We start from the raw sequence: 16051 nt of genomic DNA, 5'->3' as shown, positions 1-16051 counted from the left end.
GAGTCTGCACCGACCACAACCCCACCAGGCCCTACCCCCACATATTTACCCGCTAATCCCGCTAACCTACGCATCTCAGGACTCTAAGGGGCAATTTTTAACCTGGCCAATCAACCTAACCTGCACATCTTTGGACTGTGGGAGGAAACCGGAGCACCCGGAGGAAACCCACGCAGACACGAGGAGAATGTGCAAACTCCACACAGACAGTGATCCGAGCCAGGAATCGAACCCGGGACCCTGGAGCTGTGAAGCAGCAGTGCTAACCACTGTGCTACCGTGCCGCCCAATGTTGTTGTTTATTTCAAGGGGAATGGAATATAGTAGTGATGCTTTACTACAGTTGTACAAGGCGTTGGTGAGACCACAACTAGAACACTGTGTACAGTTTTGATTTACTTGCTCAAGAAATGACCTAATTACATTAGAAGCAGCTCAGAGAAGGTTCACTCAACTGATTCTGGGATGAGGGCTTATCTTAGGTTGGATGGTGGCCTGGTTTAGACTTTAGAAGAATGAGAGGTGATGTTATTGAAACATACAAGACCCTGAGGAAACTGGACAGGGTGGATATTGAAAGGATGTTTCCCCTTCTGGGAGAGACTAGAACTAAAGGACACTATTTAAGATGGAGATTTATGAGAATTTTTTCTCTGAGGGTTGCGAGTCTTTGGAACTCTCCTCCCCAGAGTGCGCTAAAGGAGGGATTATTTAATATTTTTAAGACAGGTAGATAGATTCTTGACTAACAAGAGAATCAAAGGGTATCAAGGGGCAAGCAGGATAGTGGTGTCGCTGCCACAATCAGATCAGCTATGATCTTGCTGAATGGTGCAGCAGCGTCGAGGGGCTGAATAATCTACTCCTGCTTCTAATTCATATGTTTGTTTGTATGTATGTATGGTCACATGTTTGTATGGCAATTCCTCAATATTACTTTAACAGCACTGTTAGTCTGTTCAAAATTGATTTATTTCCCCTTTTGGAAGCTTTCTCCATTTCAAATCGTCTCGTTTGTGTATCTTGGAACGGGCTGCTTAGAGTTCAGGATATTATAGCTTCATAGACGTTGCATGGAATGGACTCGAGGAGTCGAATAGCCTATCCCTGGTATATGGTTCCTTATGTTCTTCAGGACTCAAAATCCTATACAACAGGAAGGAGCGGACAAAAAAACAGGAAAAAAGGAGGAGAGGGAACTCTGAAGCCACGGCCAAAGAAATTGGCTGTTAAGGAGGTTTTGAAAGTCAGAGAGAAAAGTATCAAAGCAAATATTTTTTCAGAATTCCAGAGACCGAAAACCTTGTTGTCAAGACATCTGCTTTTGCTAGTGGAGCAGAACTAAATTCAGAAATGTTAATGATTCTCAAGACATCTACACAATGAGTCACATGAAAGTTAAACAATCAATCAAGAATCTTGAGAAAGGAGGTAATATTCACAATATCAAGTGTTGTTAGATGCTTCACACAGTCCTTTGATGAAACAGATGATAAAGAGAATTCCACACCATGCACATGCTGCTGATAAACACAGCAGGAAAACGTTGAGTTTTCACTCTTGAGCTTGCTCTCCTCACTCTGAAGAACGTTATAATCAGCGACAAAGACAACTTTGCTTCACTTCGCTACAGTGTTTGGATTCCAACTTGATCAAACAGATGAATGGTTCACCAGCCCTCAAAGTAACTATACATACCTCCAATTGAACGCAAGGTGCCATCCTTTGTTATAATGCCATCTGCATAGAAAATTAAGGTAGGTACCATCCGACTGCTGCCTGCCCACCGAATGCATGGGTGGTCCCTGCAATGCAAAGCTCATTTTAAAACTGCATCATGCACCAATACTCCATTAAAAAAAGTCTTCTCAGAATTAACACAGAAGCTATTCACTCTTCACTTGGAACTGTCCATTGCCCTGTCGTTTCTCTGTATCCTTTTATGCTCTTCCACAGGACCAGGGAGTTCATAGCACAAGAATAAGCTACTTGGCCTTTTGAATCTGTGTGCCTCATAGCTAGGGTGATCTAAAACTAATAGTTCTTTCTCACATCCCCCCTGTATTCCTTGCCCAAAAACCTAAATTTGTCTCCCTTGTCTTTATTCCATCAGCTAATAGACATCTTTTGCATGTCTACCTTATTCCAAATCTAAGTCTATATCTCCAGGATTACGTGGCTTAGGCTTTACCGGACAAACATCAAGGGAGAACAAGACATGTGAAATTCAGCAATCTTTTATCCTTTGGGGTATAAACTGATCACAGCAGGAAAAATCCATTCTCTACCTCAAGAGATTGCACAGTACAACTTGTTCTTTCTTGCACTCAAAAAAGACATTCCATCCACAAAGCTGCAAAGGCATGAGAGCAGAGTGACACAAACACAAATCCAGTTCTATTAAAGGCACTCTCAGTCCAGCCAGCTGGTATACCTCCAGCACTAATTGCTGACTCCACACTGCTGGGTTTTAGATTAAACCTGAATACTGTACAGTCTTCACCAGAGTCAAGAAAAGACAGGGAAGGTTGATGTCACACAAAACTATAGGAGACTTCAAATACGAGGATAAAAGAAATCATGCCATAATCACTGAATGAACCATAAAGGTCTTTAGAGAGATTATTCAATTAATCTGATGCCCCTCTTTCCCCATAATTATGCAAATCTTTCATCTTAACCAACTCCCATTTAAAAGTTGCAGGAGACTTTGTTTCAATCACTTCTTGAGCTGCTCCAGAATTGGTCTCAATGTTGTCGAAGTCTAAAGCACTCCCTTCTGCACCACTTTTCCAGCCACATGGTAACCAGTCTTATCCTACTGTAACTGTACTTGGTGGCACATGACACCAGGAGAATTTTTGAGGTCCTGCTTGTTTAACCTTCTTCCCTCTGACCACAGGACCTTATCCCTTTTCCTTCCCATGTCATTGGTAGCCAGACTGACCATGAGGTAAAGCAGCAACTTGCTTCTCTTATGTTCTATGTATCTATACCATTATGTCACTCTGAAGTTGTAAAACTCTTCAGGCAACCTGACAGTTGTTTTTCACAGTTCAAATGGACATAGTTCAGAAATTTCACATACTATTTCACTCTCCTGAAACCAAAACATAACAATGCTCTCTCTTTGGAAACCATTCTATAATTCTGTCATTGGGCAGAACTAGTGCAGTGATGAACAAGAACAATGAGGCGTGGGGGTGCTGCATTAATGGTGTATCAATACAGAGAGTTACACTGGTGATGCCTCACACTCTAACCTTGTCAAGATATATGAACAGCAATGTAACAGAATTCCATTCTTTCAGGTTTTTCAGCATCGAAAGAAGGCAGTACACCCGATGTGGGTGTTATACACAAAATACACAAAGGTTCTCCGGAACAGATGGAGAAATGGGAAAGCTGGTGCAACAGCAGGTGGTTTTGCCAAATTTGGGGTTAAAACTGCATGAAATGAGAGAGTGCCTTACTCTGTGCAATTCGAGAGAATTGAGACTGATGCATGATCACCACCAGTAACAGGAGGGCTGCATGAGGCTGGAGTCAGAGGAACAGAGTGTAGGCGGAGGGAAATGTTGTACGGCAGGAAGAGGCGACACAAAGATGGACAAGGTCATGGGGGGGGGCGGGGGGCGGCGGGGGGGGGGGGGGGGGGGGGGGTGTGTGTGTACTTAAACACTTCCAATCTGGACCTCACTTACTCATGCTCCTCCTCATCAGATGTAGTGGAGGAATCCTCTGGTACATGACTTACGGCAGGCATTCCCACCCAGCTTCAACTCAAGATCAAACAGCTTCAGGTGACGTACTTGGGCTACTCAAGGTGTCACCTTCTTGGTAAATCCAACATATCCATTCTGCTCCACTTCAGGTCATTTCTCACCAGGTAATCCATTCAACCATTTTCACTGAGAAGACAAAAAATATACTGGTCAGAATATTCAGCAATAGGGATTTTTTGGAAGCATGTTTTCTGTAATTATTCCTCCCTATCAGTTCTGTTAATGGTTTCCACTACAAACATTAACCTGCAAAAAGGAATTGCAGGGCTATGGGGAAATGATAGGAGTGGGACCAGAGTGAAATTAGAGATCTAGCAACAGACACAATGGACAAAATGGCCTCCAGTAACTATTCTATAATCCCATGATTTTACAAAGCAGAGGGGAGTTTTATTTAATAAGCACCACTTCTACTCCTCCTTTGAGTTACAACTTTATAGCATGGCTTAAAGTCACTACACTAATTGCTGCACTAGATTTTTTTTAATTCTATCGCTCAAATGAGTAAGGAAGAGATTGGAAAGTTTAGAAACGAGTGATTTTATAGACTCTAACTTGGATTATGAGCAGATCACCCCTCCAACTGCCATTCACCCATTTACTTTTGAGCATGGTGGACGCCCACCCGCGAACTGAACCCGCATGAAAGAAACGCTGCAAGGTCTCTATGGACACCCAGGGATCCACAGACCCTAGTTTCAGAACTGCTCTGCTGAAAGGTCACATTGTGAAATCTTAACTATGGTTCACTCTCAGTTGCTGCCAGACCTGATGAATATTTCTTGCATTTTCTATTTTTATTTCTGAAATTCTCGACCTACTGCCATTGTGAAAGCACCATTTCAAAGACTGCACCATAGAAATCATAGAAACCCTACAGTGCAGAAGGAGGCCATTCGACCCATCGAGTCTGCACCGACCACAATCCCACCCAGGCCCTACCTCCACATATTTACCCGCTAATCCCGCTAACCTACGCATCTCAGGACTCTAAGGGGCAATTTTTAACCTGGCCAATCAACCTAACCCGCACATCTTTGGACTGTGGGAGGAAACCGGAGCACCCGGAGGAAACCCACGCAGACACGAGGAGAATGTGCAAACTCCACACAGACAGTGACCCGAGCCGGAATCGAACCCGGGACCCTGGAGCTGTGAAGCAGCAGTGCTAACCACTGTGCTACCGTGCCGCCCCTGCTAACCACTGTGCTACCATGCCGCCCCAGCCCAAGGGCAAGGCCTAGCACCATCTTCTCAGGGTAACAAAGGATATGCAACAAATTCAGCATAGCCCAGAACCCAATAAGTTATGTTACAATCCCAGCTGCTGTTACTACTGGGCAAGTGAGATGCCAGGGTGGAAACCAGCTTGATAATTCCGAACCTTGGTTTGTTTACAGATGCGGATAAGCAGAGTCACAGGACTGCCAATGAGCTTTTAATAAAAGAACAAAACATTTAAGAAAAGATTTAATTAAAACACACTATTCCTTCACCCCAGAAATGCTTTTACAGCTACAAGCAGATTTGTAAGGATAACACAGATTTTATTTGATTCGTCACATGTATTAGTATACAATGAAAAGTATTGTATCTTGCACGTTATACAAAGTATACCGTTCATAGAGAAGGAAAGGAGAGGGTGCAGAATGTAGTGTGACAGTCATAGCTAGGGTGTAAAGAAGGATCAACTTAATGCGAAGTAGATCCATTCAAAAGTCTGATGGCAGCAGGTAAGAAGCTGTTCTTGACTCAGTTGGTATGTGACCTCAGACTTTTGCACCCTTTTTCTGACGGAAGAATGTCTGAGTTGCGTGGGGTCCTTGATTATGCTGGCTGCTTTTCCCGAGTAGCGAGAAGTGTAGATAGAGTCAGTGGATGGGAGGCTGGTTTGCAGGATGGACTGGGCTTCGTTCACGATCCTTTGTAATTTTTTGCTGTCTTGGGCACAGCAGGAGACAGGCTGAGCTGTGATACAACCAGAAAGAATGCTTTCTATGGTGCATCTGTAGAAGCTGGCGAGAGTCATAGCAGATATGGTATGAGACAGGCAAGCGTTGGTGGGCTTCCTAACTATGACATCAGCACGGATGGACCAGGAGAGGTTATTGATGAGCTGAACACCTAGAAACTTGACCATTTCTGCTTCGTCCCCTTGATGTAGACAGGGGCATGCTCTCCACCATGCTTCCTGAAGTCAATGACCATCTCCTTCGATTTGTTGACATTGAGAGAGAGATTATTGTCGCTGCACCAGTTCACCAGATTCTCTATCTCATTCCTGTACTCTGTCTCGTCATTGTTTGAGATCCGACCCACTACGGTGGTTTCGACAGCAAACTTGAAAATCAAGTTGGAGGTGAATTTGGCCACACAGTCACGTTTTCCAAAATCTACCTTATACTCTACGTTCTCAGTAAATACACGATCTATAAAAGCCAATCGGTGAAATATTACCACACATCTCCATCTGAAACCAATATTTCAAACTTCTGAAAAGTGTCCTTAACTGCTTTGTATGCTTCCTTGCATTCAGGTATCCAATGCCAAAATTGGATAAATGCACAACAGATTATGTAGTATCCTTATCTGGATAGACACATGAATAGACAGGGAATAGAGGAAGACAGGTGATTGGTTTAGATAGGACAATGTGATCGGCGCAGGCTTGGAGGACCGAAAGGCCAGTTCTTCTGCTGTGCTGTTCTTTGGTTCCAGCAAGGTAGCTAAATTTGAGGCAAATTTGCCATAGTAGTTGACGAGACTTAAAAATGACCTTATCTGCACCACATGCATTGGACATGATAGCTTCAATCTTCTTTAGTCCTTTGTTATCAATCACGCGACCCAACTACTGTATCAAGTCACACTTCCCTTTCCTGACACGAAGACTGAAGATGCTTCAGCGTTTCTTCTAGATTCTTCAAATGTTCCTGTTCTTTTGCACTGGTAATCAGAATATCATCAGGCTAACACTGTACCATGGGTAACCCACTAAGAATTTGGTCCATTGACTGTTAAAATAAAGCAGGTGCCGATGTTATTCCAAAATGTAATCTTTTGTAGTGGAAAGGGCCTTTGTGTGGAACCTTCATTTGCCAGTAAGCCTGTGCTTAATCTTGCTAAACTTCTGCCAATCCGATAGGCCTGCAGACAAATCCTTATCAATGGGAGTGGTGTCAGGGTACCAGATCAGAAAGAGCAAAGTATATTATGAAGCCAGACTAGACCCTAACAATTTTCTATTTGGCATTAGTGTTATTTTTTAAAAATTTGATTTATTGTCACATGTATTGGGATAGCGTGAAAAGTATTGTTTCTTGCGCGCTGTACAGACAAAACATATCGTTAATTGGGGGCGAATCATAGAATCCCTACAGTGCAGAAGGCGGCCATTCAGCCCATCAAGTCTGCACTGACCACAATCTCACCCAGGCCCTATTCCTTTAACCCCACATATTTAACCTGTTAATCGCCTGACCCACGTAGACACGGGGAAAACATGCAAACTCCACACAGACAGTGATCCGAGGCTGGAAGTGAACCCGGGTCCCTGGCACTGTGAGGCAGCAGTGCTAACCACTGTGCCACCGTGCCGCCCTTTTTAGAAAGAAATGAGAGACTGCAGAATATAGTACAAAGAGCCGAAAAATGAGGATAAGATGTTTCACTCCAGGCGCGATTCTACTGACAAACTTGGGACTTTATTTGACAACACAGTTTAACTATAATAAATGAATTAGCTTAACTTTTATCAATTGAACGATACATAAAGATAAGATATAATTCTTAACTGCTAAACTATCGCTATGAGTTCCAATTTGAGCAATACTCCTCTTATAGACTTAAACCTCCCTCTTTAAAATGAGTTAGCAAAACACAGGAATACTTGCTGTGACTTAGGTTACCAACACTGGAGTTTTCAGAACACCTCTGGGGAGAGGCAGAGAGATAGAGAGAGAGAGACATTGCTTTCCTCTGGCAGCAACTGCTTTTTGAAAATGAAACTGAAATAGTATTTCTTCCCTGCAAGCTTAGCTCCTCCCATTCACCACATGACTCTGTATATCACATCTGAAATCCCAGGAGAACCTAAATAAACAAAAGGTCCATTAACTCTACATGGAAACACATCCCTAGCCAAAAATCAATCATTAGCCTGCATGGGAAAGAAAGGATACAGAGTCCATACGTGCATACGGTTTTAGTTTAGGCGGCATCATGATCGGTGCAGGCTTGGAGGGGTGAAGGGCCTGTTCCTGTGCTGTATGGTTCTTTGCATTCTTAGAATCTGCTATATGCTTATCAGACAAAGCAACTTTTTCAATAAACCCTGCCTCTAAAAACAACCCCACCTTAAAACATAAAATATATCAAAATAGCACAGTATTATCAGTGGGTACTGGTCCGTACATAACACCAGATTGATAGTCTTCTTAAAATCACCACTGATGCAAATGGTATCAATCTGTTTCATGACAGGCACTATGGGTGTGGCCCAGTCACCTGTACCAACTGGTTCTAACACACCAGTGTTGACAAATTGCACTAATCCGAATTCAACCTTTGGACAAATTGCATATGGTACTGCTCTTGCCTTGAGACTGTTAGGTTGGTTGTTTGACTCGATTTTGAGTTTCACGTGAACCCCTTTCATTGAGTCACACGTATCTCTGAATACATTCATATCTGCCCAGGATGTGCTGTAGGTCTGTCTTTGCATCGATCAATCTGTTTACAGTGCTTCAATTAAGCTTGATCTTCTCCAGCCAAAATCGACCAATGAGAACCATGAAATTTCCACATGGAGAAGCAACTCTGCCATTTGTCCATTCAGCTCGACTTCAATGATGATGTAACCTTTCAATGGCAAAACTTCTTCTATATACATTCTCAAGATTACTGGCTTTAAAAGGAAGATGCTTTACTTTCTGCTGGTATGCTGTCTTGGGGATTAAAGACAACAGTGCCTGTGTCAACTTGGGTTGTCCACTCAGCGTGGCGATTACCCAGAATCTGTGAGATTCACTTTGAACCGACAACATGTTCAACTTTAATTCCGCAGCAGACTCCTGGGTTGTGTCTCCTTGATTGTTGTTCTTGTCAGCCGTGTTGTAATTTTTTTTTTGCTGAATTTGTCTTATTATTCTTTTTAAATGTGTCCGGGTTCTTTTTCTGACGATTGTTTTCAGGGAAATCTGGTCTTCAACAGGCTCTTACAATGTGGCCAAGCTTGCCACGATTCTTGCATTTGTTATCCTTGCACTCAGCCAGTGAATGGCCTGTTCTTACACAGTGATGACATGCCTGTTGCTGGTCAGGCTCCCTCCAGGTGGTGCCCATCCTATGGATTCTCACGTCTGTTCCAAACTGTCAAGCCTCTCTAGCTGCGAGTTCCATCGAGCCTGCAATCTCAAGAGCTGTTTTTAAGCTTAAGGTACATTCAGTGAGCCAACATCGCTGGATTGCCTCATTTCTTAAACCACAGACCAAACGATCTCAAAGAGTGTCATCCAATGATCCACCAAATCCACAATATTCTGCCAGACGCTTTAAGGCTACTACAAACTGTGAAATATTCTCGTCCTCTAACTGATTTCTTCAATCAAATCAGAACCTTTCTGTGATAATCAGTGGCGTAGGTGAATAATGTTCTTCGAGGACTTTCGCCAATTGCTGAAAGATTTTGTTACTGGGTTTCTCTGGACGTACCAAGCTATGGAGCAAGTTAAAGACTTTACTTCCAATAGTACTGAGAAAAGTTGGGACCACGAGTTGCACTGGAATTTTATTTGTCTGTACATAATACTGGAACGTCTAAGCATAGGAGCTCCAATTTTCAATCTCTTCATCAAAAGAGCTCCTGGTGCCCGAGTGGCTCTCAGTCGGCCTCCCTTTATTTAGCTGGATCAGTGACTTGTAATATGAACCCGATTGCACAGCAGACTAACTCTCGATTTAAACACAATACAAATTACTGCAGGAACTTTTTCTTCTCCCTTTTTGAGTGCAAGCTCAGTGGCTTCTGTTTTACCCGACCACGTACATGGATGCTGCAGACTAGAGTCTACCGATTATTGCTCCAGTAAGCTCACTCTTTGTGAGCCTTTTATTGCAGACTTTGACACTTTTTCTTCTCTTTGGCGTGCGAGCTCCATGGCTTCCATGTTATCAGACCACAGTGAACATCGCCGAGTGGAGACTACTTACTTCGCTGCTAAGAATTCTAAATTTCTTTTTTTTGTATCTTAACAGCAGTCTCAATGTTGCGATGTTTCAACCTGTCTCTGCCGTTTGTGAATCATCGAAGCCCAAGTCCCCCACCAGTTTGCAGTTAAAAGAAATGTTTTTCCTTCTTGATGTTTTTCAGATCCCGCTCTGGTTTCCAGTTTACTTATTATGGAGTATTGATGCTGTGGGGTGCAACATAGAAATGCCAAAACAAAAGCAAATTACTGCGGATGCTGGAATCTGAAACTAAAAGAGAAAACGCTGGAAAATCTCAGCAGGTCTGGCAGCATCTGGAAGGAGAGAAAAGAGCTGACGTTTCGAGTCCAGACGACCCTTTGTCAAAGGGTCACATGGACTTGAAATGAAAGAAATGGCAAACGTGGGTTGGAACAGAATACAGCAAACAGGTTTATTGCAGAGTTGGTTAATATACAGGGTTAGACCTAGACTGCCTGCAATCCTTCGTAAGGTCCAATTATATTTGAAGGATGTGGAAGCGCTGGAAAGAGTGCAAAGGAGATTTACCAGGATGCTGCCTGGTTTGGAGGGTAGGTCTTATGAGGAAAGGTTGAGGGAGCTAGGGCTGTTCTCTCTGGAGCGGAGGAGGTTGAGGGGAGACTTAATAGAGATTTATAAAGTGATGAAGGGGATAGATAGAGTGAACGTTCAAAGACTATTTCCTCGGGTGGATGGAGCTATTACAAGGGGGCATAACTATAGGGTTCATGGTGGGAGATATAGGAAGGATATCAGAGGTAGGTTCTTTACGCAGAGAGTGGTTGGAGTGTGAAATGGACTGCCTGCAGTGATAGTGGAGTCAGACACTTTAGGAACATTTAAGCGGTTATTGGATAGGCACATGGAGCACACCAGGATGATAGGGAGTGGGATAGCTTGATCTTGGTTTCAGATGAAGCTCGGCACAACATCGTGGGCCGAAGGGCCTGTTCTGTATTGTACCGTTCTATGTTCTATATCACAGGGTGACCACGTGGTCGTTCTCTTAAAGGGGCCATGCCACAACATTCACTACCTCTAACAGTATCGATCTGTGTAACGAATGCCATTTGTTTGGGTACTGGCTGAATTTAAAATCCCTAAAATACTCAATATTCCAACGGAAGGGGTGGCAGGTCGTTCAATTAGTCAAACTCAAGTTTTTCATATCCAGAGGGTTGTGGATAAGGCTGGGATAGACAGAAGTTTGGTGTCTCATGGAATCAGGGAATATGGGGAACAGGCAGGAAAGGAGTTGAAACCAAAAATCAGCCGTGATCACATTGAATCGTGGAGAAGACTAGACAGCTGCTTGGTCTACTCCTGCTCCTATTTCTTGTGAAACCGGAGTTCAAAGCCTATCCTGGCCTCCTGTGCATCTCCGTTCTTCATTCCACCATCAACATATGTACCTTCAACCGCCTCGTCTTCATGCTCTAGGACACTTTCCCTAAACCATTCTACTTCTCCATCTTCAAGACCCATCTTAAAACACATCTCTTTGACCAAGCTTTTGGCCACCGTCCCATTATCTTCTGGCTTGGCACCCATTCTGGCTGATCATACAAGAATTAGAGTGCAGGAATCTTGGACGGTTGAGAGGCTGGAGGATATTACAGTTAAGACTGAGTTGAGGAGGAACTTCTTCACCCAAAGGATTGTGAATCTGTGGAATTCCCTACCCAGCGAAGCGGTTGAGGCTCATTGAAAACAGCAGGTTAGTATGTGGGGAGAAGGTTCCAACTGCATCAAAAATCAGGAAAAAAGTTAAAAGGAAGAACTCAGGAGACCTTATTAATGGAGATGTTAGAATTCAAAAAGGTATAAAAACTAGCATAAAGGCACTTTATCCGAATACTCGTAGCATTCGAAACAAGGTAAATGAGTTGACGGCACAAATCATCGTGAATGAGTATGATTGGGTGGCCATTACAGAGACATGGTTGCAGGATGGTCACGACTGGGAGTTGAATATCCAGGGGTATCAGACTGTTCGGAGGGACCGACAGGAAGGTAAAGCAGGTGGTGTAGCTCTGATATTTAAGGATGACATCAGGGCGGTAGTGAGAGATGATATCGGTTCTCAGGAAAAAAGGTCGAATCCATTTGGGTGGAAATTAGAGATAGTGAGGAGAAAAAGTCACTGATAGGCGTAGTCTATAGGCCACCAAATAATGACATCATGGTGGGGCGAGAAATAAACAAAGAAATAACTGATGCATGTAAAAATGGTACAGCAATTATCATGGGGGATTTTAATCTACATCTCAATTGGTCAAACCAGGTCGGGCAAGGCAGCTTTGAGCAGGAGTTCATAGAATGTATCCGCGATAGCTTCCTTGAACAGTATGCAATGGAACCTACGAGGGAGAACACTATCCCAGATATGGTCCTGTGCAATGAGACAGGAATAATTAATGATCTTACAGTTAGGAATCCTCTCGGAAGAAGCGATCACAGTATGGTTGAATTTAAAATACAGATGGAGCGTGAGAAGGTAAAATCCAATACCAGTGTCTTGTGCTTAAACAAAGGAGACTGCAATGGGATGAGGGAGGAGTTGGCTAAGGTAAACTGGGAGCAAAAACTTTATGGTGGGACAATTGAGGAACAGTGGAGGACTTTCAAAGCGATTTTTCACAGTGCTCAGCAAAAGTATATACCAGTGATAAGGAAGGACTGTAGAAAACGAAACACAGTAAGAAGTCTCACAACACCAGGTGGAAAACGAGCAGATTTCCACTCCATCTGACGAAGGAGCAATGCTCCGAAAGCTTATGGTATTTGCTACCAAATAAACCTGTTGGACTTTAACCTGGTGTTGTGAGACTTCTTACTGTGTTCACCCCAGTGAAACGCCGGCATCTCCACATCATGAAAAAGAAATAATCAGCCATGGATATCTAAGGAAATAAAGGAGGGTATCAAATTGAAAGAAAGTGCATACAAAGTGGGAAAGATTAGTGGGAAACTAGAGAATTGGGAAATCTTTAAAGGTCAACAGAAAGCCACGAAAAAAGCTATAAAAAGTAAGATGGATTATGAGAGTAAATTAGCTCAGAATATAAAAACAGATAGCAAAGGTTTCTACAAATATATAAAATGAAAAGAGTGGCTAATGTAAACATTGGTTCCTTAGACGATGAGAAGGGGGATATAATAACTGGAAATGAGGAAATGGCTGAGGCATTGAACAGGTATTTTGTGTCGGTCTTCACAGTGGAAGACACAAATAAAATGCCAAAAATTGATGACAGGAAGGCTATGGCAGGTAAGGACCTAGAAACTATTATCACGAAAGAGGTAGTGTTGGGCAAGCTAATGGGGCTAAAGATAGACAAGTCTCCTGGTCCTGATGCAACCCAGGGTATGAAAAGAGATGCCAGGGGAAATAGCAAATGCACCAGTGGTAATTTACCAAAATTCACGGGACTCTGGGGTGGTTCCCACAGATTGGAAAACAGCAAATGTGACGCCACTGCTTAAAAAAGGAGGTAGACAAAAGGCGAGTAACCATAGGCCGGTTAGCTTAACTTCTGTAGTGGGGCAAATGCATGAATCCATCATCAAGGAAGAAATAGAGAGATATCTGGATATAAATTGTTCCATTGGTAAGATGCAGCATGGGTTCATGAAGGGAAGATCATGTTTGACTAATTTGATGGAATTCTTTGAGAACGTTACATGTGAAGTGGACAATGGGGAACCTGTGGATGTGGTGTGTCTGGATTTCCAGAAGGCATTTGACAAGGTGCCACACCAAAGACTTCTGCATAAGATAAAGGTGCACAGTGTTCCAGGTAACGTATTAGCATGGATAGAGGATTGGTTAACTAACAGAAAACAAAGAGTGGGGGTAAATGGGTGTTTTCTGGTTGGCAATCAGTGACGAGTGGTGTGTCTCAGGGATCAGTGTTGGGACCACAATTGTTTACGATTGACATAGATGATTTGGAGTTGGGGACCAAGTGTAGTGTGTCAAAATTCGCAGATGATACTAAGATGAGTGGCAGAGCAAAGTGTGCAAAGGGATATAGATAGTCTAAGCGAGTGGGCAAGGGTCTGGCAGATGGAGTACAATGTTGGTAAATGTGAGGTCATCCATTTTGGTAGGAATAACTGAAAAATGGACTATTATTTAAATAGTAAAAAATTGCAGCATGCTGCTGTGCAGGGGGACTTGGGTGTCCTTGTGCAAGAATCACAAGGAGTTGGTTTGCAGGTGTAGCAGGTAATTAAGAAAGCAAATAAAGTTTTGTCCTTCATTGCTAGAGAGATGGAGTTTAAAAACAGCGGTTATGTTGTAGCTGTATAAGGTGCTGGCGAGGCCACACCTACAGTACTGTGTACAGTTTTGGTCTCCTCACTTGAGAAAGGATATACTGGCACCGGAGAGGGTACAGAGGAGAATCACTAGGTTGATTTCGGAGTTGAGAGGGTTGGCTTATGAGGAGAGACTGAGTGGACTGGAGCTATACTCATCAGAAGAATGAGGGGAGATCTTATAGAAACATATAAGATTATGAAGGGGATAAGATAGAAGCAGGGAAGTTGTTTCCACTGGTGGGTGAAACCAGAACTAGGAGGCATGGCCTCAAAATAAAGGGGAGCAGATTTAGGACTGAGTTGAGGAGGAACTTCTTCACACAAAGGGTTGTGAATCTGTGGAATTCCCTGCCCAGTAAAACAGTTGAGGCTACCTCATTGAATGTTTTTAAGGCAAGGATAGATAAATTTTTGAACAGTAAAGGAATTAAGGGTTATGGTGAGTGGGCGGGTAAGTGGAGCTGAGTCCACGAAAAGATCAGCCATGATCTTATTGAATGGTGGAGCAGGCTCGAGGGGCCAGATGGCCTACTCCTACTCCTAGTTCTTATGTTCTTACTATATAGGGACGGGCAAGGTCATGAAAGGATTTGAAAACAAGCATGAGAATTTTAGAATCAAGATGTTGCTTGACGAGGAACCAATGAACACAAGTATGATTGGGGAAAGGGACTTAATGAGAGTTAAGAAACAGGCAGCAGAGTTTGGATGGCCTCATGTTTACATTGGTAAAATATGGGAGAGCAGACAGCAGTGCAAGTACAGAGCAGTGCATTGTAATAGTAGAGTCTGGAGGTAACAGAAGCATGAATGAGAGTTTGAGCAGCAGATGAGCTGAGGCAGGAATGGAGTCTGGTAATGTTTGAGAGAAAATAAGCAATCTCACTGATGATGTGAATATGTGTTTGGAAATTCATCTGAGTTAAATGTGACACCAAAGTTGGGAACAGACTGGTTTAGTCGCAGACTATCACCAGGGTGAGAGATGGAGTCTGTGGTTAGAGAATGGAGTTTGGTGCAGGGATTGAAACCAATGGCTTTCGTCTCCCCAATATTTAATTGAAATAAATTTCTGCTTATCCAGTGCTGAATGTCAGATAAGTAATCTGATAATTTAACAACAGTGACCAAGTCAAGAGAGATGGTGGAGAGGTAGAGCTGGGTGTTGTCAGTGTACAAATGAAAACTAATTCTGTGTCTTTGGATGATACCAACGAGAGGCAAATGAGAAATAAGGGGGGACCAGGGATAGATCACTGGGGGACACCAGAGGTAACACAAGATAAGCTATTATGAGTCATACTCTGAACTTGATTTGATAGGTAACAATGGAACCAGGTGGGAGTAGTCCCATACAGAATCCTATATTTCACAATCAAGTCACTTCTCTGACATCCAGTACTGGATAAGCAGAAATTTGTCTTCTCTATTACCTGCTGAACTTGCATGCTAGCCTTTTGTGATTTATGAATAAGGACCACCAAATCCTTCTGTGCTGTAGTTTTCTGCAGTCTTTCCCCCATTTAAAAAGTATTTAGCCTTTCTTTCAAAGGGAGTGGAGTATAAAAATAGGGAAGTCTTGCTAAAACTACACAAGGCACTAGTCAGACCACACCTGGAATACTGTGAACAGTTTTGGTTCCCTTATCAAGGAAAGATATATTGGCATCGGAGATAGTCCAGAGAAGGATCACTACGTTGATCCTGGATAT

General features: G+C 43.0%; 1 protein-coding gene across 5 annotated transcripts in view; it reads right to left on the bottom strand.

The window, feature by feature from the left end:
• Positions 1 to 16051, bottom strand: part of ttll5 (tubulin tyrosine ligase-like family, member 5) — a 340921-nt gene that overhangs the window by 323406 nt on the left and 1464 nt on the right. For all 5 annotated transcript variants that reach the window (XR_013500071.1, XM_078234550.1, XM_078234552.1 and 2 more), the window contains exons 2-3: positions 3705 to 3911; positions 1699 to 1805 (exon numbers count right to left, since the gene is read on the bottom strand). Coding sequence is in view for 4 of the 5 variants with exons in the window: in XM_078234550.1 (XP_078090676.1) it covers positions 1699 to 1805; positions 3705 to 3766 (169 nt within the window). In the remaining variant the exon portion in view is untranslated. The remainder of the gene's footprint in view (positions 1 to 1698; positions 1806 to 3704; positions 3912 to 16051) is intronic.

This window comes from Mustelus asterias, chromosome 18 (assembly GCF_964213995.1).
Source record: "Mustelus asterias chromosome 18, sMusAst1.hap1.1, whole genome shotgun sequence".
NCBI lineage: Eukaryota > Metazoa > Chordata > Chondrichthyes > Carcharhiniformes > Triakidae > Mustelus > Mustelus asterias.
Note: the sequence above shows the minus strand (reverse complement) of the source record. Positions and strands in the feature narration are given on the sequence as shown.